The following is a 22,431-nucleotide window of genomic DNA, read 5'->3' on the forward strand; positions in this document are numbered from 1 at the left end:
ACAGTCCTAAACCTCACAAGTTTATAGAGCGGTCGAGGGCTGGAGCCCAGATGTTGTGTTCCTCATTCAGTCCAGGGGGAGTGTTCCTAGCGACAGGAAGTGCTGATCATGTGATCAGGGTGTACTTCTTGCATGCCACAAAACCAGAAAAGATCTGTGAATTGGAGTCTCATTCTGTATGTTTTGTTGAGTTACTTTCTGTACTTTGGGTTTTAAAATTTGGTTCACTGATGATTTTAAATGTAATTCATAATTGAATACACTAGATCTGCAAGGCAGTGATTAGAGCTGTCGACAAAATATCGTAATAACTTTTGTTTACCTTCATTGTCATTGTTACTTAATACTAGAGCTGAAACGATTCACCGAAATATCGATACTGTTCAATATAAACGCTTGATTCGATGCTCGATTCACTGCTTGACACGTTTTGTAAAATCGGGTTTGGTCAAATGCATTGGGCTTGACCTGTACTTATCATTTTTACATGCACGAGGGACAAAAGGGTGCCCGATAATGGTCAGGCTGTTGTAAGTCTCAAGTCTGACAAAAATAATAATGAGCTTATCAGTTTAAACAACAGAGACAACAGACATTTTACCATTTGGAGGTTTTGGAAATAGCTTACTTTTGAAATTATGACTGTAAATCGTCGTAGTTAAATTTCTCTTTTATAATATGTATGGCATTGAAAATATTGAATCGTGGCATAAGTATTGCAATGTGTATCGTATCGTGAAGGGGGCATATCGTTTCAGGTCTATTAGTTACTTGTTCAAAATGTGTATATTTTAAGAAAATACCAGTAAATATACATGTTGATGTGCAGTGGTTGACATGTGAAAACAAATTAAGTCATGAAAATACAATGGTTTAATGATAAAGCCTAATAAACTTATGTACAATATACATGTGTATATGTATTTTACTACATATTTTGTCTTGATTGTAGGACAGAGTAGACAGTATTTGTTACTGTAACCATGGCAACAGGTTTGTCAGTGGGAGTAAGGATGGAACAGCCAGAATATGGAGATATGACAGACAGGAGTGGAAAGCAATGGTTCTTTATATGAATACAACACTGGAGAGGTGAGTGTAGAAACACTGTAGAGACAAGTGTTATGTTGTAGACCCTGGGTTCATTATGACCACACTACAGGGCTCGAAATTAACATATGCCCGACAGTCTGTGACTGGTTAAAAGTATGGCGGACTGACTGACATTTGTTTTAGTCAGTCCGATGGGACTGGTTAATTTTCTAAAGCATCATTTTGGAAAATATACTTATGAAATTTTATACACACATTTGGCATGCTTCGATCTGTAGATATCGGACGAATCTGATTCGTAAATATAAATCCCACATTTAAGTGTTACAATATTGTCTGAGGCATATTGAGTTTAATTTCATTTTAATAACATTAACGAAATATGTTTAATTATTTCTGGAAAACTTTGTTGGACTGGTAAAATTTTCTGCGGACTGGTTGAAATTATACCCCATCAATCCGACTGGACTGGTGACATAAAAAGTTAGCTTCAAGCCCTGACACTACTGATAGGGGAACGCGTGAACACGTCGGTTTCATCATAACACACAACAGAAATTTCATCATGTGCTCACTAGTAAACCTTGACATACAAATTGAGTAATATGTAATAACACGCATGACATTGTGGTTAAACGTATAAATTCTAATGTCGTGAAATTGCTTTGAAACTATTGTTTCCATAATTTCTTTCAGTATAAAGAAAACTGATTTGGAAGATGTCAAAAAGTTTCGAGTAACCATGGTTTCGTGGAACATGGATGATTCATTTGTCATAACAGCTGTCAGTGATTTCTCCATCAAAGTGTGGAATTCCCACTCAGGAAGCCTGGTCCATATCCTCAAAGTAAGTAATCGTAATCTCAGATTTACAAATCTGGGAAGTTCGACATGGTCTGCATATTCATGTATGTAATAATGGCATGAGATTCTCACTCTGACAGCTGGTTCAAGATTAATGCTCATTGACAAAAACTTTCTGATTTTAGATTCTTTTTTAATACATGTGGTTGAGGAGTAAATGGGAAAATGTGCTATGTGTCTGATATTAGTAGTAGTAGCATCTTTTTTCCTTATACGCTTCACAATAATTATCCCTTTTCAGAAACTTTTATTTTCAAGAAAATGTCATTTATCTTACAGCAACCTTCCATCATACTGGTTTGATTAGATTTGAAAACTGATATTTCTGTTTCACAGGCTCATGAAGACGAGATCTTTGTGTTAGAGCACAGCCCTGCTGAACCTCGGATAATGTTAAGTGCAGGGCATGATGGGATCATTGTCATCTGGGACCTCCACAAGGGACGGAAAATCAAGTCTTTCTTCAATATGGTAAACACTATTAGCAAAGTAATTATTGATCATGTGTTCCATCCACTGTCAGAAATGTGTTTCATCCTCTGTCAAAAATGTGTTTCACCCACTGTCAGAAATGTGTTTCTTGCACAAAGTGATGGAATATATATATATATATATATATATATATATATATATATATATATATGCAAGATTGAAAAGGAATTACTTTAGTCTAAATGACACTTATGGGGAGGAAATGAAATCCCCCCAATTTTCATAGTAACTTATCCCAGGATAAATGGTCTTAGACCTACATGGATACATGTATGTGTAAAGATTTAGTTTTGTGTAATTTAGATTTCCATATTATATGTAGTTTTTGTGGATAATGTACCTCCAGAGATGTTCTAAATCTATTAGATTCTGCTGGTCAATCTTCCAGCTCTCCTATACATTTTGGAGGTTTGTTAAACATGGTCCTACTCTTCTATGGGTTAGAGAGGTTTGCTAAACATTGGTCCTACTCTTCCATGGGTTTTGGAGGTTTGCTAAATATTGGTCCTACTCTCCTATGGCATATGGAGGTTTGCAGGACCTCCCAGAAAATATGAAAGTAGAAGAAACGGTAAAAGACATTATCTTCAATATGGCAAATTAGTACAATAAGTAAGTCAGGTTCAGTATACAGTTAAGTCTATAGGAAATAAAACATGGCAGTAACATCAATACAATAAGAGGTTCAATGACATTTTCTGTACATATTGGGCACTGGTAATGCCTGTTCAGTACCCTATTCCGAATGATAATTAAAGTGTTAAGATTTATTTGGAGTATGATATATGTATTCAAAATATTTTTACTGTACAGTAGGATTGAAAGCACATTGATCAGGCCTTGATTTTTCAAAAAAAAATCTCAAAACTCAAGTTTGAGTTTTCTTTTATTTGAGCAGTCAAAATTTGAGCGAAATCTCAGATTTAAGTCCCAAGTTTCAACTTGGTTTCTTTCGAGAAATCTAGGGCATATCTCCACAGAATGTGCTCAATATGTCTTGATAGTTTTCAATATCTCTGTACATGTAACACTTCCTCTAGATGTTAGCAAATGTTATGAATTGATAAAATTGACAATGTAGGGATTCAAGTTTGTGGTGTAGTTTCAATAATGCATGCAACTGAAAATTATTAACTTTTGTTCTGTATTAGTTTTATCAATATTTTTAAACACTTTTCAGATTGAAGGCCAGGGGCATGGTGCTGTGTTTGACTGTAAATTTGCCCCAGATGGACTGAGCTATGCGTCCACAGACTCACATGGACACATACTATTGTTTGGATTTGGTTCAAATGAAAAACACAAAAAGGTGTTGTAATATGATTCACTTAAAGCCAAACTTTAACCTTGCTCATAATCTGTGAATGGTGAGTGATATAATGACTCATTATTTCATATGTGCATTCAGAAGAGCTGCAATTTACATGAAAGCCTTCTGAAATAGTGCAGATTTAAGTTTGTTAAAACTATGATCTCTGGGGGTATGGTTGGGCCACAATATGGGATCAAAGTTTTACATACTATTTAGGTAAAATGTTTGAAAATCTTCTCAAGAACCACTGGGCTAGGAAAGTACAAATTTATATGAAAGCTTCCTGACATAGTGCAGATTCAAGTTTGTTAAAATTATGACACCCCCCACTCGGTAGGGGGGGGGGGGGGATATGACCATAATAGGGGATCAAAGTTTTACTTAAAATATATAGGAAAATCTTTAAAAACCTTCTGAAGAACCACTGGACCAGACAGGTTTACATTTAGGGCTATTCCAGAAATAAATACATGGGGGGGTCGGGAGGCACCTTTTGTATATACCAAGCACCCATAAAAAAAAAAATAAAAAATTACCCCATGTCCCATCAAATTAATAAACTCATTTTACAATGACCCATCTAATAAAAAAAAAAAACTAACCAGACCCACCACAAAAATATTTTTAAAAATGAAAACGGTACAAATCTCGTGAGGTTTTCGGGACAAACATTCTAGTCAATGACGCGGTAATGCCTGTGCGACATTGTATCACAGTAGTTCTGAAGAAACGATGTCACATCAACAATCAAAGGCATCTATGGCGGGAATGTTGGAAAGATTGGGAGTCCAAATGATGCTATTATCATGAAATGGGTATGGATATGTTTTTCCACGAATCGTTCGTCTTCAAATGGAGCCCGCGCCCGGAGGCCTCTATATCACCATCACACCGACTGATAAATATAACGCATCGGTACCCTCGTTTAAATCAACTAAGGTTTGCCTATTTTTATTAGAAAACGGAATACCTATTGGTTTCAAAATATTCCCAAAATCGATGCACTTTAAACTGTAATAATCTACAGAACAGAGTTCGCCGCCATCACGTCCAAAGGGACCCTATTAAACGCGCCTCTAATTTGAAGAGTGCCGTAATGGAAAGTTATGCGCTGCAAAGAGCGACAACTCGAATAGTTCTATGTTACTTTCGATTTCGAAAGCAGCATTTCGAAAGCACGTTTTCAATTTTCCCTCCGACGTTTTGTAACCAACACGACAAGAGCGACAATAAAAATATTCTGAAAACTCAACACCCACGTGGCACAAAATAAAACAATAGAAACTACCCACTACCCATAATAAATATTTTATTAACAATCCCACCACGGACCAATTAAAATATGAAAAAATACGACCACCCACACAAAAAAATATCATTTGCCGCCCGACCCCCCCCCATTTGATCATTTCTGGAACAGCCCTTACATGAAAGCTTCCTGACATAGTACCAATTCAAGTTTGTAAAACTCATGGCCCCCACGGGTAGGTTGGGGCCACAATAGGAATGAAAGTTTTACTTGCGAATATATAAGAACAATTTTTAGATATGGGCCAAGGTGACTCAAGTGAGCAATGTGGCCCTTGGGTCTCTTGTCCAGGGAGTTATACCCCTTTTGAACTTAAAATTTCGAGCCCATATGTCCTGTTCTTGCAGCAATGCAAAGCATTACCATTCATTATGTGAAACATTTTCAAGCAATGTTGGAGCATGGGGTATGTGAGGTCGCTCACTTTTCCTTTCATTTGGTATGCACCACCAATCTGTATTGCTGCACAACTAGTCTACAGTAGTAGTGTACTTCGTCCACATACATACTTGACCATGTTTACAGGTATTATTGTTTTAAATGATTAATTTAAAACATTTTCTGAGTTTTGACCTCCAGGTTAGGATTGATAATCACAATGGGATATAGATTTTAAGAATTAAAGAAACACAAAAACTGCAGTTTTTCAGATTGGTATGAAAGCATTTTTGTATTATTACTCTGTGACAAGCGTACATGCACAGTGTATCTATATTGATCTACTAATTCTGATGTAGAGTTTCTGTCATGTAACCATTTGGGATAAAAAAAAATTGAATTTTAATTCATTGAAGTCAATTGAAATCAGGGGAGCATTGTGGCCCATGGGTCGCTTATTAAAAAATGCTTTTGTCATTAGACTCCATTCCACATGTAATTTCATTTTCTTGACAGATCCCAGAGGAAGTGTTTTTCCACACAGATTACCGACCACTGATGCGTGACGCTAATAACTATGTTCTGGATGAACAAACACAGCAGCCTCCACATTTAATGCCCCCACCTTTCTTGGTGGACATCGATGGTAATCCTTACCCACCAATCTACCAGAAACTTGTGCCAGGCAGGGAACACTGCAATAACGAACAGCTGGTACCTCAGATGCAGGTCAATGAGGAAGGTAGGGATATCAGTGCAGGTCAATGAGGAAGGTAGGGATATCAGTGCAGGTCAATGAGGAAGGTAGGGATATCAATGAGGAAGGTAGTGATATCAATGCAGGTCAATGAGGGAGGTAGGGATATCAATGCAGGTCAATGAGGGAGGTAGGGATATCAATGCAGGTCATCAATGAGAAAGGTAGGGATATCAATGCAGGTCATCAATGAGGAAGGTAGGGATATCAATGCAGGTCATCAATGAGGAAGGTAGGGATATCATTGCAGGTCAATGAGGAAGGTAGCGATATCAATGCAGGTCAATGAGGAAGGTAGGGATATCAATGCAGGTCAATGAGGAAGGTAGGGATATCAATGCAGGTCAATGAGGAAGGTAGGGATATCAATCCAATGTTTTAATAAACGCGTGATGTGTTTTTTCTTTGAAAACGATTTGTACCCACATTTATTTTCAAAAATGAAATATATTAATTTTTTTATATATCAAATATCGATATCTCGAATACTATGGATATGTCAAAGTGAGCTGAAAGTCCCATCTACATTTTCTTTATGTATTTTAACCTTGATATCTCAAATCCTCGGATATTTTTTTAAAAAGAAGTTCTCAGCATCATCAAGTTCAAGAAAACTAGGTTATATACCTCATCAAAATTATTAGGTTTCATTTTAATCCTGTGTAGTAGATGTAGGCGACCTTTAACCCTTGTTATGTAATGACCTTTAATCCCTGCAGGTTCTCAGGAGGTAGTTGGAGACCTTGAAGCCCTGATAGATGACAACCACTCAGAGGATCTTCCTAGAGCTGAGCCCCTCCCAGGCGAACCTCCACCCCAGGACAACCGACGGAATATTGACAACTTGATCCAACAGTTACAAAGGGAGCAGGATCAGAGAATAGCCAGAGAGGGACTCTATCACCTGGGAAGTCCCCCACCCCCTGGAGGTTCCCCAAGGGTCAACAGGTCAAACTCAGGTAAGCAAGCTCAGGATTTTAAAGGTTTTGAATCACGTGAGTTAATTTTTATACCCCCCGCAACAAGTTGTGGGGGGGGGGGGGGGTATACTGGAATCGGTCTGTCCGTCCGTCCGTCTGTAGACGCAATGGTTTCCGGACTCTAAAGCATTATCCTTTCCACCTACCGTCACCATATCATACATATGGACTACCCATGGGATGAAGATGTTCCCTATCGATTTTGGGGTCAAAAGGTCAAAGGTCAAGCGCACTGGACATCGAAGAAGCAATATGGTTTCCGGGCTCTAAAGCGTTATACTTTCCACCTACAGTCACCATATCATACATATGGACTACCCATGGGATGAAGATGTTCCCTATTGATTTTGGGGTCAAAAGGTCAAAGGTCAAGCGCACTGGACATCGAAGTAGCAATATGGTTTCCGGGCTCTAAAGCGTTATCCTTTCCACCTACAGTCACCATATCATACATATGGACTACCCATGGGATGAAGATGTTCCCTATCAATTTTGGGGTCAAAAGGTCAAAGGTCACGTGCACTGGACATCGAAGTAGCAATATGGTTCGGTTTGTCATGCCATTTGTTTTTTACACTCAGAAAAGAGGTAGTTTATACCTATTAACAACACCCTTTGGGAGATTGGGGTAAGCGGGGGTGGGTATTCTTAGTGAGCATTGCTCACAGTACCTCTTGTTTTTTTTAATGCTGTGTCATTTTTCACCAAATTTGGTATAGAGCATCTATGGGGAGAGGGAAACAAAATTGTCAGTGTCATGGTCACTGCTAGTCTGAAGGGTGGGTTGACAACTTTAAAAAAAATCATGCAATCATTAACATCTTCCATTTTTACTCAAGGGCATTTAGCAGACAAACTGTATGTATAGTCATGGTAATTACCAAATTCAGGGTCCCAACATGCAATGTTCTGGTGCTAGGGCATAGCTTTATGGCTCATATAATGATGTGTTTTTGTCTTTGAAAATCCATTTTTTCACTCCTAGACATCAAAATTGCCCAATTGAGTGCATACACATAGTAATAATGAACAGAGAAGCTTCTCTCAAAATTGGGAAATTTATTGTCCCTAGACCAGGGGTTCTAATGCTAGGTCAGGGGTCCATAATTTGTGTAGTAAAAATGTGTATTTTATTTAATTGTCTTCTGGACATCAAACTGAGTACATGTACTGTGGTAAAACTGAGGGGAACACTCTATTTGTAAATTGTGAAATTTATGGTCCCCATGAGTTGGGATTTATTTATCACAGTGACTGACACATAGTTATAATGGGTAGGAGACATCTACAGAAACTGAAATTTCTGGTCCCTGGGTCAGGAGTTCAGGCCTCGAGAATAAACTTAAGTCTAAATTTCAAATCCAACTAACTTTTGATATAATTTTCATCAACAGAAAATATTTTCAGTATTTGTTTGCATGTCATCTTTGTTTTATTAATCAGCAATTTTTTAAAACAAATATGCTAGAAAAATCTTATAAAGATATAAGTATAAATTAATATTTTTAACTTAAGTCTATTCGCAGTTTATTTCTTGAGGCCAGGACCTCAGGATAGGACAATAAAGATCATTTAGTATAAAAAGAAATTGATTTTTAAGAATCCTCCCCTTTATTCCTGGAAATGTACATTTAGCAATCAAATTAAATTGATAGCAACAGGCTCTGTAAACAAGGTTTAAATGTTTTATAGGAATCCTCATGTCCATCTTCTGTCCATTCCTCCTGCTTTTTATATCGACAACAACATTTTAATAAAGAGACATCAGAAGCTCACATTTAACACAATAGAGTCATATGACAACATGATGTGTATAATAGTCAATCTCAAAATTTGAAACTTCGTGCATTCTAGTTAAAGAGTAGGCATAGATAGAACAGATAATCATAAATGTAACCACTTATCAAGCAGATTAGAACATTAACATCTGAAACCCTCCTTTGCTAACACATTCATTGATCAAGTGGCATTGGAATAATTCATTAGTTAAAGCCACATGAACTATTGTACAATACTATATTTATCTGAGGTCATGTATTCTCATTAGTGTAGCCCTTTGTATTTTATTGTATGGAAATTGTCTTGAGTGATTGTTGGTAGGAGTATAGAGCAGCCTGGAGGTTCCCTGAGATCTGTTGACAGATACCCAGGATCTGCCATGATATGTCTCTTAAGCCCATATCTACATACCGCCCCTGATCATGGTGAACTAGGACCTGTAGATCATTAAGAGCTGTTTGTGCTCTCATTGTGTCAATATGTCTGTAACACAGGAACTTAAGCATGTGTAACACAACTAGGGGCGGGATAACCATAGTTGAGTCATTGTTTTGTATGGCGACCATCTGCTCTTTCATTAATTCATTGATATAATTGATTCTGTTGTTTAATTTGATATTGCATGCTACAGCATGTCTTAACTTTGTAGACCAGGACTGCCCCCCTACAGCCTCGGTATACCTCTCTGTGTCTACTGTCCCGTTATGCATCACATATGGCTGTGCTAAGTTGACCTTTGTCATCTCTATCACAGACAAAGCTTCTGTGTATCTGAGTGTCTTGTAATAATACATTGCAATGTACAACCTGTCAGAAATACACCCAAACGTGGCTGTGAGTTTCAACATGTGACAGGACATTCTGTCAGCAATATACATCAGCTTGTTTTTAGTGGTGTTGCTGTACATGTTCTGTAATATAAAAGCAGCACTGTGAAGGATGAAGGCTGTAAGTACCTGTAACATGAGAACCTGATACTGTGTCAGGGGTGAGACTGTCAACTGATCTACTGTGTTTAGGTACTTCATACTGAAGAACAAATTTAATGGAAGTATTAAACCAATTCGATCTACCCCTGGGAATATTTCTTCATCAAACTCGACCTCAGATACCAGAGTGTATTCATCAGTACAATTTATACTGAGTCTGGGGTTATAAAGGACATTCATGATATAAGACCTGAGGGAGGAATTGTGTAGCAGGGATGCTAAACCTTTTTCATAAAATCCATTCAGTCTAATGAATAATCTGTTTTGTGCTCTACCATGGATATTACTGAGAAACATGTTGTTTTCTGGAATGAAAAAGTTAGGACAGACTCCCTCATACACCCATTTAAGGATGAGTTTAAAGCAGTACCAGAAACATTTCAGGAGATTCTGTGGACACCAGTTAGGTATTGTGTTTTGTTGAATCATCCAGAAAACTGCTGTCTTCATGTGATAGGAACACAGTAATTTCTCATTATCACCTAATCCATTGTTAATGACTTCTTTTAAGAACAATTTCAGCAAACCATAAGTCAAGAATTGACAGTGGTTCATTGAGTACACAAGTTTTTGTTCTGCCAAAGAAAATGAAATTCTCCATTCATTGCTTTCATGATTTCCTAATTTGTGTCCTATTGCTACAAAGTGACAACCACTTCTGACTATGTCCCTAACAACCTGTGGCTGGGGCCATGTGTGACACCTGTCTATCCATGAAGAGGCAGACGGAGGCCAAAAGTCACAAGCAAAACACTGAGCAGTGTCATATTCTAGTCCATCTATATCTCCACTGCCACATGGACCATGTACTGTAGAGTTAGGCACTACATCAGAACATGTGATCTCTCTGTATTTAGAACTAGATATATAACGTCCACCATTCATTGTGACTAATGCTGAGATAACTCTGTTGTCTGCCCTTGGTGACAGTAACTGAAGTAAAGTAAATCCGGGTGGACTTTCAGAAGAGACAGAGAGAATCAGGGATTGTCTGTGTACATTGTAAAACTGGGTCTGAGATAAGTCCCAGATCACTGGTTGGTTGTTATACCAATACATGGTATCAATATCAGATCCCTCCATTCTGAATCCTTCTCTGTAACTTCCACTTGTCATCACCATGATCAAGGTACTTGTTATTGTTTTGTTCTTCACCATCTCCGCTATGTCTGTCACATCTCTCCGCATTGCCACTTGTTGTGAGGTCCCCACTTTACGACACAGTCCCACAAACATGGACTCTGACATATTCTGTATACCTGTTTCACTGACAAAATAGTGATTATTAATAGAAACTTTTATAATAAGATAGATTAAATGAATTATAACTTTGAGTTTGAAATGAACTTACTTAAATCCATATTTGTTACTTACGTTTGGGGTGTTACACTGGGGGAATCCATTGTTATGTGTTGGCGTGGGTTTTCCACTTTGGAAAGTCCTGTACTTATCTGCTTATACTTTTATTTTATTTCCTTTTAGGCTGCTTTTCTTTATCGACTTGCATAAGACTTCCTGATGATGTGTAGAACATTTAAAATAGAAGCAGTAAATTAATTAACTTCTTCATTCAAGCTGGGATCATTGTTTCAATTTTTGCATAGCTTTTTTCAAACTCAGCCACTTAATTTCCTCAGGGTGTTGGCCTCCAGTCGTTGTATTTTATTATTTAATATTTCATGTCAGGGGTAAACCTTTTAGGTTTCATTGTTTATAATTTTCTATATAGGCTGATGTGCATGTGACCTTTCCACTCAACATAAAACCCTATATGTATTGTATAATATAAATTAGAAAATATAAATACAGTCAAACCTTGTTATCTTGAACTCGATTGGACCAAGAAAAAACATAGAGATATCAAGGGTAAACTAAAATTACAAATCAAGGTTGAACTGTTATTTTGGCCTGTCTGTCTGTCTACAACTTCAACCTTTAAAGCTTAATTTGTAATTACACTAGATTAAGACCTAATATTTTGTCAGCTGAATGTGAAGGTAAAAGCTTTATTCCAGGTGAAGGTGTAGGTCATATATCAAGGTCAAGGTAGCCACTATAGGACTTGACCACTATTTCTGACTTGTTATCTCGTAATAATGTACCTCTTGATTTTTTTGATTTTTTTTGGTTTAGTGGGCAATGTTGGACTGAGGAGAACTGGAGAAAGAGAAGGAGTGCGACAGTCCCTGGGTAATATTTCCCAGAGGGCAACACAGTCTGATATCGCAGCTTTGAGTCGCAGGGTTGTCATCAAGGAACTAGACACTGCTGCAATATTGTAAGTATAACGTTAAAACAGATCTTGCTAACTCTATCTTCTTAGGTGTTTATTGCATTTTGATTGTAACTGTTTTGTCTATTTACAGGTAATATAAGGATCTTTTATTATCAAATGTTTTTGAATGTTTTATATATATACATGTAATATATTACTGTACATTACAGGAGGGGTGAAGATATGAGAATGGCTTATGCAAATGAGGAGGTTAAACTTTTCACTATGGAGAGAAAGAAGAAACCATGTATTTACGATGTAAGAATGAGTAACAACACTCTTCAATGCTTTTCTGGTTTCATGGCCATTAAGAATACCCAGTGTAGTGCATGTACATAAAACAATACAAATGTAGATTTTCATGGTAATGGGAAATCCAATATTGTTGAATAGGCTGAATGCAGTGATTCAGGATCCAACATGAAAACCAGGCGCAAACATAAAAACCGTCGGGAAAATGTTGGAAACCAGCGAGAAAATGAGGAGGTGGCGACCAACCGACTGGTGACAAGGGCCCTGTATGACACAGAGGAGGAAGAGGTAAAGAAATAACATTACACGGATTTATAGAATAATGTAAATTACTTTCATGTACCGTATTTTTCGAACAATAGGCTGCCACTTTTTTGGTCTGAAGAGCTGGCTGTAGTCAATACAAATTATTCGTCATCGTTCTAAATGTATTTTCACCCTTGTCATTATTTGAGTAAATATTGAACAGAACAGATGTTTAACACCAAAACTGTATTTAATGGTGGGAAGGTGTGTTCAAAACAAGACCAATCACTTGACAATGTATTAAAGGCAAAGGCAATGTGGAACTGAAATTTCTTCTTATGTTCAATATTTCGGATCTAGAATCCCAAAAACACTTACATTTATTAATAAATGTTTTTAAATTCTGCATTCAAATTGAATTTACAGGAAGAGGAAAATGCAGAGGCTTCGAATTCTGATGTGATGTTTAGCAGTGACAATGATAATGACGATGGGTAAGACCACCCCAGAATCTAGAATTAGTGATTCCCCAATCCATACCTCTCAAGAACTGATAGATTTGTTTGTGAATAATGAAATAAGTACATGTATATGCTCCATGAACCAGAAGTATAGTTTTTGATGGCACAACAGGATGATTGGTATGATTATTTTGCTGACTGAATAATATTAAGAATATATTTCAAAATGTTGAAGCTTTGGTATTGATGTTTCAATGGAGCAAAGGGGGATCACTCCAAACGTGCTTCCTAAGTGTATGCTGATTGATGCAGATAATTTGAATGTGATATCTATTAGTTTTTTGGGTTTTTTTAAAGGACTTGTGCATAATTATCAAAAATGGATTATAATTCATCATTTTTGGGTTAATGATATATTTGGACAAAATGTGGTAGTATTATATGTATATCTTTGATACAGGGAGTCTAGTGGGTACTCAGACTGGATGGGAGATGCTGGTATCCAGCCTCCGAAGCGCAAGTCCAAACGGCAGATCAAACGACGAAAACTTTCTTCCTCCGAAGATGAGGAGGAAGAAGATGTTGATGATGAAGATGATGTTAATTACGATGAAGAGAGCACTCGTGATTCTGCCAGAAGTTCTAGTAGTCGTCGACAACAACCCAAGAGGAAAAAGCCACCCCCACCCACCCGTAAAAAGCCATCGAAAAATAAACGAGTGAGATAGAATTTTTATTGACTTTACTAATCATCCCTCTGTGTTTCTAACACATCTGTGTTCTTTCAATTTCGACATTGCCACAATGTGTCAAGTGGCATGAACTTGAGTGTAAATGAAATGGACTGGGCAACTTAGATGAGCAATTTTAGCTTTCTTCACCTCTTGCTGACTTTGGTGATGAATATGAAATAATTAAATTGGCCAAATTCAGAAATGGCTATACATGAGGGTCTATTTTACGTTTGATGTTTTGCTTGAATCATGGATTGGCATTTATGCATATTGTTTGTGATGCGCTGTCATTGGGTAACCTTGTCAGTATTGCCATCAAATTCATGGTGCCAACAAATTTATATGGAGATAAACAATATAGTGCAAATGTTATTTTGTGGGATGTTTGCAGAAAAAAATTGTTATCATGTATTTAGTCTCATTTACTACCACTCGTGTAAATTTCGGTGTTTCTGGAGTTATCAATGCCCAAGTTAAAATTCTACGCTTTGAGGGGACACTAGCCAAAATACCATGTGTGCAATATACTGTATTTGTGTTACTGAGAGCAATGTGATTCATTATATTAGGTTTTCGAGACATTTTGCATTGACCATAGGTCTTGGTATTTACATGTTAATGTAATACAGGTATTTAAAAACACATTACAAGCATTTATCATAAACTGTGTAACTCATCGTCATTTTTACATCATCCAATTCATTCTTGTTCTGAATTTGTATAATTATTTATTTAGTTGTTGTTTTTGTACAATGGTGATCATGTAGAATAATAAAAAACAGTAAATTTTGTACATGTACATTTCTTTGTATTTGTTTAATGTTAAATATTTAAAGTTTTAATTAATGTCTTACGGGAATACTTTTAACTTTGATCCGCACATCGAAGAATCCAGAGGAATTCATCATGTATACGTGTATTATTTTCAGAGAAAAGAAAAAATTGTGAAGAAGATGGAGGATATAACAGAACTGCCTGAGGAGTTTCGGCCTCCCGAGTGGCTGACTGACGTCATTCCCAGGAAGTCACCATATGTGCCTCAGATGGGAGATGATGTCATGTATTTCAAACAGGGTCATGAACTCTACCTCCTTGCTGTGAAGAAACGCAATGTTTATAAATTGGATATTCGCAAGAGCCAACCCTGGCATGTGAATCCAAACTTAAGGGTACTATCTTTTTTATTGTGTGTTTATCTGCCAAACTGCGAAAAGAACTAGCATTAGTAAAACTTTTTTCAAGAACATTGGCAAGTCAACTGAATTAGCAATAAAATTTCACGTAAAAAAGCTCAAAATCTTTTGTGTTATTACTTGAAATTGATATGCAGACAAATTTTCATTACGCACTGTCATGCATTATCCAGTTCTGCATGCTTCTCCGGTATTATAGTACAACAGATTAAAAATGATCGTTAAATGGTTAAATACATGTATATCCATCCAGATCAAAAGAATTTGTGCTTATTGTAAGGTCATGTTACAAGTTCCTGTTGTAAGAGAAAACGGATATGTTAGTGCGATTTGAAGTTGTTTTGTTTCTGAATGCCCTGTGTTATAAATACTTGTTGATTCCACATTATATAATATCTTTTCAAATTAAGATACCACAAACTAACATTTTTCTGCTTACTGACAGAACACAAGCAAAAATTATATCCTAACTGTTATAAGACAATTCATTATAAGGGATTGATGCTGTACTGTATTTGCACATTGCAAAATGAAGGCTTGGTTAGAAACATTTGATGAGAAATAATACAATTATAGCTATTCTTTTTGAAATTTTAGGAACAAGAGTATATGAAGATTGTAGGAATCAAATACGAAGTTCGCCCGCCTCGTCTCTGCTGTCTGAAAATGGCCTATGTTGACCTAGAAACTGGAAAACCTACGCGGAATTCCTTCACATTTAAGTAAGTTGTGCAACTAATTTACATGTATGTCGCTCAAAATTGTATTTGAGCATGTGCAGTGTAGTACGTGTATGTTTGTAGGGGGAGAGGGTGTTGGATGGTTGTGTAGTGAGTTGTTCGGTCTTTATACAGCTGCACTGTTTGTAGTACTTGCACATGGTGTACATATTGTAAGAACTGTTGCAGTTAAGAATCTGCACAACCCTTAGAATTCTCCAACATAGAATTTTATTTTACATGTATCTGGTTGGTTCCAAAAAAACATAGAATCATAGAATTGGATACACACACTGCACTGGGTGTCATGCCATACAATAATTTTGTAATACAGAAATGACAGGGATGCACTCGGAGCTCCTTGCGTAGCTTGTACCTCGCACACTGACCTCAGATGTGATTGGATTGTCACCATATTGGGTTTTTACGTTCATGTGATCAAAACAAAGTAATTCTGAAAATGGAAGCAGTCAAAAGGATTCAAATGTCTGCATTTGCTCGTCTTTAATTTGAATGGGAACAACTATCTTCTCATTTGTTTTTGGTGACACTGTTAAATGTTGAGATTTAATGGTTGCAAACATCCGTGTTATCGATTCCGATAACACGTCCGTTATATCGGCATTAGCGGTCACAAATAACGAATGAGAAGAAAGTTATTCCCTATGTGCACATGCCAAAGCAATCCTTTGCAAACTGCAGCACAGTGGAAAAGTCATCTGTAGCCATCTTTAAATTGTAGTTGAAAGGAGTAAACAGGTAGTTCCAGCAAAGAAATGTAACATTCGTGCATATTCCTACACCAATCACATCCGTAGTTTGTGTGAAGTGTTGTGGAATCATCTGAGGATAGCTGATGTTATTGATTTTACAGGTACCATGACATACCTGTTATTGATTTTACAGGTACCATGACATATCTGTTATTGATTTTACAGGTACCATGACATATCTGTTATTGATTTTACAGGTACCATGACATATCTGTTATTGATTTTACAGGTACCATGATATACAATATACCTGTTCTTGATTTTACAGGTACCATGATATGCCTGATGTTATTGATTTCATTGTCCTGAAACAGTCCTATGACACTGCCATGAAGAGGAAGTGGAAAACAGGTATACATCAACAGAATATTAACACTATTGTTTTATTATGGCTTAAATACTATGTGTACACAGCAAGATGCCCTGAGAAGTCCTTGAGTGTGCGTGCTGCAATATCACAAATGAAATTTTTTTATGAAACTCAAAAATTTATTTCGTATAAAAATGGTAAAAAGGAAAAGTTTGATGCCCAATACATGAGAGCATGAACAGCAACACTTCCCGCCAGCATACTTTAGCACTTCATAAAACATGCAGGTGTATAGCATCGCAGTTCACACCCGCATGTATTTTCAAAAATGAAATTTATTTCTTTGATAAATGAACAACACTGAAATATGCAACAATTTTATTTTTATTGCAATGTTTGATGATTGACATCCCTGATATTAAGAGAGAAAATTGAGAGACGGTGCTCTCTTTGTTAATTTATACAACATTTTTATTTTTATTGCAATGTTTGATGATTGACATCCCTGATATTAAGACAGAAAATTGAGAGACGGTGCTCTCTTTGTTAATTTATACAACATTTTTATTTTTATTGCAATGTTTGATGATTGACATCCCTGATATTAAGAGAGAAAATTGAGAGACAGTGCTCTCTTTGTTAATTTCAACAATTAAAGGTGTAAAGAGCTAGTTTTTTTTCAATGCATTTGTGATTTTATTCATTATTTGAACAATTATGATTTTAAAGTTGGAAAATATGAAAGAATAGGAAAAGTTTCAAGCCATCATGAAATCTCAAATGTTTTCATTTAAATTTATTGCACAAATACAGTAAAACTTGTCTTATCCGGACATGTTTGGTATCGGTATAAATCTCGAACAATACCTAGAATTTACAATGATAGAATTTATCATTAAACAGCTAAAACAGTTCTTTTTTCTGATTGACTGAAACAATACATCTCATCTTGAAAGAAAGCATGGTATTCACTGAACATTATGTGTCCTCTTACAGAAACAAGGCATTTTTACTGTTGTCATGCACTCTCATCAGGAAACAGGGAAAACGGTGCACACAAGGATTTATTGACATCACTATGTACCCTTACATGTAAATGGTGACAGGGGAAAACAAATCTATTTCTAAATCTATTTGTTTATTGTTAGGGCTATTCCAAATTGCCCCATGACCCATCAAATTGATAAAACTCATTTTACAATGACCCATCTAATTAAAAAAAAAACCTAACCAGACCCACCACAAAAATATTTTTAAAAAATGAAAACAGTACAAATCTCGCGAGGTTTTTGGGACAAACATTCTAGTAGTCAATGACGCGGTAATGCCTGTGCGACATTGTATCACAGTAGTTCTGAAGAAACGATGTCACATCAACAATCAAAGGCATCTATGGCGGGAATGTCCAAGCAATGCTATTATCATGAAATGGGTATGGATATCTTTTTCCACGAATCGTTCATCTTCTAATGGAGGCCTCTATATCACCATCACACTGACTGATAAATATAATGCATCGGTACCCTTGCATAAATCAACCAAGGTTTGCCTATTTTTATTAGAAAACGGAATACCTATTGATTTCAAAATATTCCCAAGATCGATGCACTGTAAACTGTAATAATCTACAGAGTTCACCGCCATCACGTCCCAAGGGACCCTACTAAACGCGCCTCTAATTTGAAGAGTGCCGCAATGGAAATAGAAAGTTATGAGCTACAAAGAGCGACAACTCGAATAGTTCTATGTTACTTCCGATTTCGAAAGCAGCATTTCGAAAGCACGTTTTCAATTTTCCCTCCGACGTTTTGTAACCAATTAACACAACAAGAGCGACAATAAAAATATTCTGAAAACTCAACACCCACGTGGCACAAAATTAAAAAACAATAGAAACTACCCACTACCCATAATAAACATTTTTTAACAGTCCAACCACAGACCAAATAAAATATGAAAAAATACGACCACCCACACAAAAAAATATCATTTGCCACCCGACCCCCACCACCATTTGATCATTTCTGGAACAGACTTTACCTGAGATAAAAGTATCTGTATTTAATAGATTTGCTGGATAAATTAATCATATAATAAAACCGTTCTTGACTTTCAGACAAATTGATTGCTCCTCCCCAGGGAAGTGATATTGACTGAGGACAAATTTACATTTACCTGTACGTACATGTCTTCTATTGTTTTATACATTGTAGGTGACAGATTTCGATCCATGATTGATGATGCATGGTGGTTTGGCTCCATTGTGAGTCAGAGTCCATACGAAGCAATTTACCCTGACAGTATGTTCCAGTGTTTTATTGTCAAGTAAGTATCTCACTAATGTGTTCCAGTGTTACTGACAAAGGCCACAGTAATTTGTTTCATTGTGGAATAAGTACAATTAATTCTTGTTAAACCATCATCTTTTGTTGATTCAAGTAATGTGGCGATGAATTGAATAGCACCTAGCATAGGTCTGATATTGTGGCACTTTAATCAAAGCTACTGACATCGCTAATTGAGTGAAAAATACTTGAGGGACATTAACTCCGAATAGTTTAAATTCAGTCGCAAATGGTGAATGGATGACTGTTAATTTCAAACCCTGTGTAACAGGTTACTACTATTTGTTGCAGACTGTTAAGTGGGTATACATGTATATGCTAAATATACACGTATTGAAATACATTGTAATGTGTGATATTAAATTGAAAATCAGATCTATGTGAGAGATGTATAAGATTTTTAGCTGTTGATTTTTGGATATGTTTCTTTTGCTTTGTAATAAAATGTTGAGACCTACCAGATAAATGTACCTTAGTATTAGACAGGTATTCTATCTGTTGTAGCTGGGACAATGGTGAAACAGAGAGACTGAGTCCATGGGATATGGAACCAGTGGATGAAGACCGTAAGAAAATTACTCATAGATTTATTATGAATATTTTAACAACAAAAATTAACTGGCACTACTTTTCAACACAGTACAGACTAGAAGTGCAGCTTTATTTTGAATCTTGAATATATGATACATTACATGTTTGTGTATGCTAGAAATTTATGTCTAAAATTTACTCACTTAGTATTGTTTTCTCCAAGCAGGAAAATGTAGCTACAGGTGTTTGTACTGTACAATATTTTTGCCTTCAGATCTGCCGGCTCGTAATGAGTCCTCTGTGCCCGTCCAGCCACAGGAGTTACGGTCCCTGATGTACACTCCTGTAAAGGGGGAGTGGCCCGTGTGTGGGCGGGATGCAGAGTGTGACCGTATCGCCCATGGAATGGAAAGTGTCATGCAGCATTCCATTGCCGAACAATTCCTCACCCCAGTGGACCTTAACACCTTCCCAATCTATGCTATCATTATAGAATATCTCATTGATCTCACAACCATTAAGTCAAGACTCGAGAATCGGTTCTACAGGTAGAGTGTCGAGTATTCCAATTAGTGAACATACTGTGATTTCATCATTTTTTACTGGATACATATTTTTGTGGTTGTGCGAAATCATGAAATTCAATGGTCAACAAAGTACAGTTTTTGCTGATGAAGGAAGAACATAAAGATATGGTCCATGAAATTTCATCCAATCTGTACTTGTTGACCAAATCCAGGAAATTTTATGCCCAGGAAATTTATGAAACCAAAGTATCGGAGTTCTCTCAACTCTCTATTGAAGTTTTTTGAATGTAAAGATTCAAATTAAATACATTTACAGAGACATGTAATTCTGTGTACTGTGAAAACAGGTGCACATTCACAAAAATGTCTGTACACCATTATAGAATCTGTTCATTATAACTAGGAAAAAGCCTAGTATTGAATTAGATTGATACTGGTAGTTGGTATAGAGTCTGATCTTTGTGTACTTGATATTCGTAGGAGAGTGAATGCCCTCCAGTTTGACATCAGATACATTGAGCACAATGCCATAGCATTCAACGAACCAGGAACTCCTATAGTTAAAAGTGCCAGAATTCTTACGGAGGCCCTGCTCACGTTCACTAGGTAATATACAGGATTTCCTCTATTTTAAAACTTCCAACTTTTAAATGTTTTACATTCAAAATCTTTTTTCTTCAGCATGTATCAAGTTTTATACTTAGTCTTTTATATTCCATGTTTAGAGTCTAGCTATGGATTTTTTTTTTAGACCTACATGTATAATGCACGACTTGGTACTCGACTAGAAATTGTCATTGCTAAATCGAAGTCTTGGTGTATATTTTATTTTTCATATCAGTTTTAATCAAAATTCTCTGATTTGGGAACAAATGTCACAAAGTTTATTGACACTGAAAATTTTGTCTTAACATGCTTTACTGTATGTAGAAATTCATAACATTGACGTGATTGCACTAAATTCTCTGAATGAGCTTTTAACCACCGTTTCGAGTGACTGTTTATTAATGAATGTATACAGTGCTGGACTATAAGCTGCTTCTGTTTATAGTGACACAGACTGCATAGATCCCATGCCAATCCTTAATCAGCTCTGTCATCAAGAGAAAATAGGGGGTGTGTCCTCAGGAAGTGATTCAGAAGGCAATAAACACAAACATGTAAGTTCAGAAGGCATTACAGGCAGCAATAAATACAAACATTTAAGTGATTCAGAAGGCATTACAGGCAGCAATAAATACAAACATGTAAGTGATTCAGAAGACATTACAGGCAGCAATAAATACAAACATTTAAGTGATTCAGAAGGCATTACAGGCAGCAATAAATACAAACATTTAAGTGATTCAGAAGGCATTACAGGCAGCAATAAATGCAAACATGTAAGGCCATTTCTTTAATTTACCATCTTCTAAGGCGTGTTCATATTACTGCATTTTTTTAAATGGAGCAGTCATGTTCATCCTTACAACAATATATTGATTTAATGCAAAATGCATGTACAATGTACAGACAAGGGTTGTATTTTTTTTTCTTTAATCATGATATATTTTTAATCTCTTAAAGTCACACTAATTAAACTGGAACATTTAAAAAGCCTTGTCTCTTTATATCTGATAACTGTAAATCAATTTCTGTTTGAAATAGCTGTTTTTATACATGTTGTGCTGCATGTATTTATGTACATTGTTTATATGTAGTGAAGGCAATCAGTCACACAAGTAGTGTATCTATTCTCAGTTTGATGATAATAAGCCTAGCACCAGCACTAAGAAGAAGTCCCCTCCCACAGTCACCAAAACGCCCGATTCCTGGAAGTCCGACTGCCTCAACCTTCTGGAGACAGTGTTTCAGTGTGAGGATTCTAATCCATTCAGGTTCCCGGTGAATCCAGATGAATTCCCAGTAAGTTTGGAAATGGTAGACGCAAATTCCATAAGATAATTATCTTAAAAGTACCTCACAGAAATGTTTTAGTCCCGTACCAGTGAAAGAGAAGGGGACTATAGGTTTCCTCTTTGTCTGTCCATCCGTTTGTCCCTCTTTCTGTCAGTCAGCCTGTCCGGACACACTTGGTTTTCTGCACTTTTTTCACCATGCTTTGATCTAAGAAGCTGAAATTTAGTATGGGGTTTACTATTGTATGTTTTGT

At 36.4% G+C, this 22,431-nt stretch overlaps 2 protein-coding genes and 1 long non-coding RNA gene across 3 annotated transcripts in view; 1 reads left to right on the forward strand and 2 right to left on the reverse strand.

Annotated features, from left to right (window-relative positions):
- The window catches only part of LOC125673971 (PH-interacting protein-like), a 41,300-nt gene that overhangs the window by 10,220 nt on the left and 8,649 nt on the right, over positions 1-22,431 (forward strand). Inside the window, exons 10-30 of the mRNA XM_048910934.2 lie at positions 5-176; positions 953-1,092; positions 1,750-1,900; positions 2,254-2,388; positions 3,590-3,718; positions 5,925-6,150; positions 6,885-7,124; positions 12,047-12,191; positions 12,359-12,446; positions 12,582-12,728; positions 13,113-13,180; positions 13,608-13,866; positions 14,811-15,050; positions 15,672-15,796; positions 16,835-16,917; positions 19,090-19,201; positions 19,726-19,787; positions 20,027-20,300; positions 20,760-20,885; positions 21,331-21,439; positions 22,020-22,184. Of these exons, the coding sequence (XP_048766891.2) occupies positions 5-176; positions 953-1,092; positions 1,750-1,900; positions 2,254-2,388; positions 3,590-3,718; positions 5,925-6,150; positions 6,885-7,124; positions 12,047-12,191; positions 12,359-12,446; positions 12,582-12,728; positions 13,113-13,180; positions 13,608-13,866; positions 14,811-15,050; positions 15,672-15,796; positions 16,835-16,917; positions 19,090-19,201; positions 19,726-19,787; positions 20,027-20,300; positions 20,760-20,885; positions 21,331-21,439; positions 22,020-22,184 (3,196 nt within the window). The remainder of the gene's footprint in view (positions 1-4; positions 177-952; positions 1,093-1,749; positions 1,901-2,253; positions 2,389-3,589; positions 3,719-5,924; positions 6,151-6,884; positions 7,125-12,046; positions 12,192-12,358; positions 12,447-12,581; positions 12,729-13,112; positions 13,181-13,607; positions 13,867-14,810; positions 15,051-15,671; positions 15,797-16,834; positions 16,918-19,089; positions 19,202-19,725; positions 19,788-20,026; positions 20,301-20,759; positions 20,886-21,330; positions 21,440-22,019; positions 22,185-22,431) is intronic.
- LOC130053413 (uncharacterized) lies at positions 4,206-18,872 on the reverse strand. The gene is made up of 2 exons (XR_008801993.1): positions 18,745-18,872; positions 4,206-4,968 (listed from the first exon to the last, which is right to left on the reverse strand). It is a non-coding gene; the product is annotated as an uncharacterized LOC130053413 (long non-coding RNA).
- LOC125673972 (uncharacterized) lies at positions 8,910-11,331 on the reverse strand. Its single transcript, XM_056160634.1, has 2 exons — positions 11,288-11,331; positions 8,910-11,180 (listed from the first exon to the last, which is right to left on the reverse strand). Exons 1-2 carry the CDS (start codon positions 11,314-11,316, stop codon positions 9,209-9,211), a joined length of 2,001 nt encoding a protein of 666 aa, XP_056016609.1. The 5' UTR covers positions 11,317-11,331; the 3' UTR covers positions 8,910-9,208.

Source organism: Ostrea edulis, chromosome 3 (genome assembly GCF_947568905.1).
Source record: "Ostrea edulis chromosome 3, xbOstEdul1.1, whole genome shotgun sequence".
Classification (NCBI taxonomy): domain Eukaryota; kingdom Metazoa; phylum Mollusca; class Bivalvia; order Ostreida; family Ostreidae; genus Ostrea; species Ostrea edulis.

What these genes read in the sequence shown, in the direction of transcription:
- LOC125673972 (XM_056160634.1), bottom strand. Translation starts at nt 11,316, where the DNA reads ATGGATTCCCCCAGTGTAACACCCCAAAC. An exon ending in CCCAGTGTAACACCCCAAAC is followed by an intron (nt 11,181 to 11,287) that starts GTAAGTAACAAA and finishes CTATTTTGTCAG; the next exon opens with TGAAACAGGTATACAGAATA.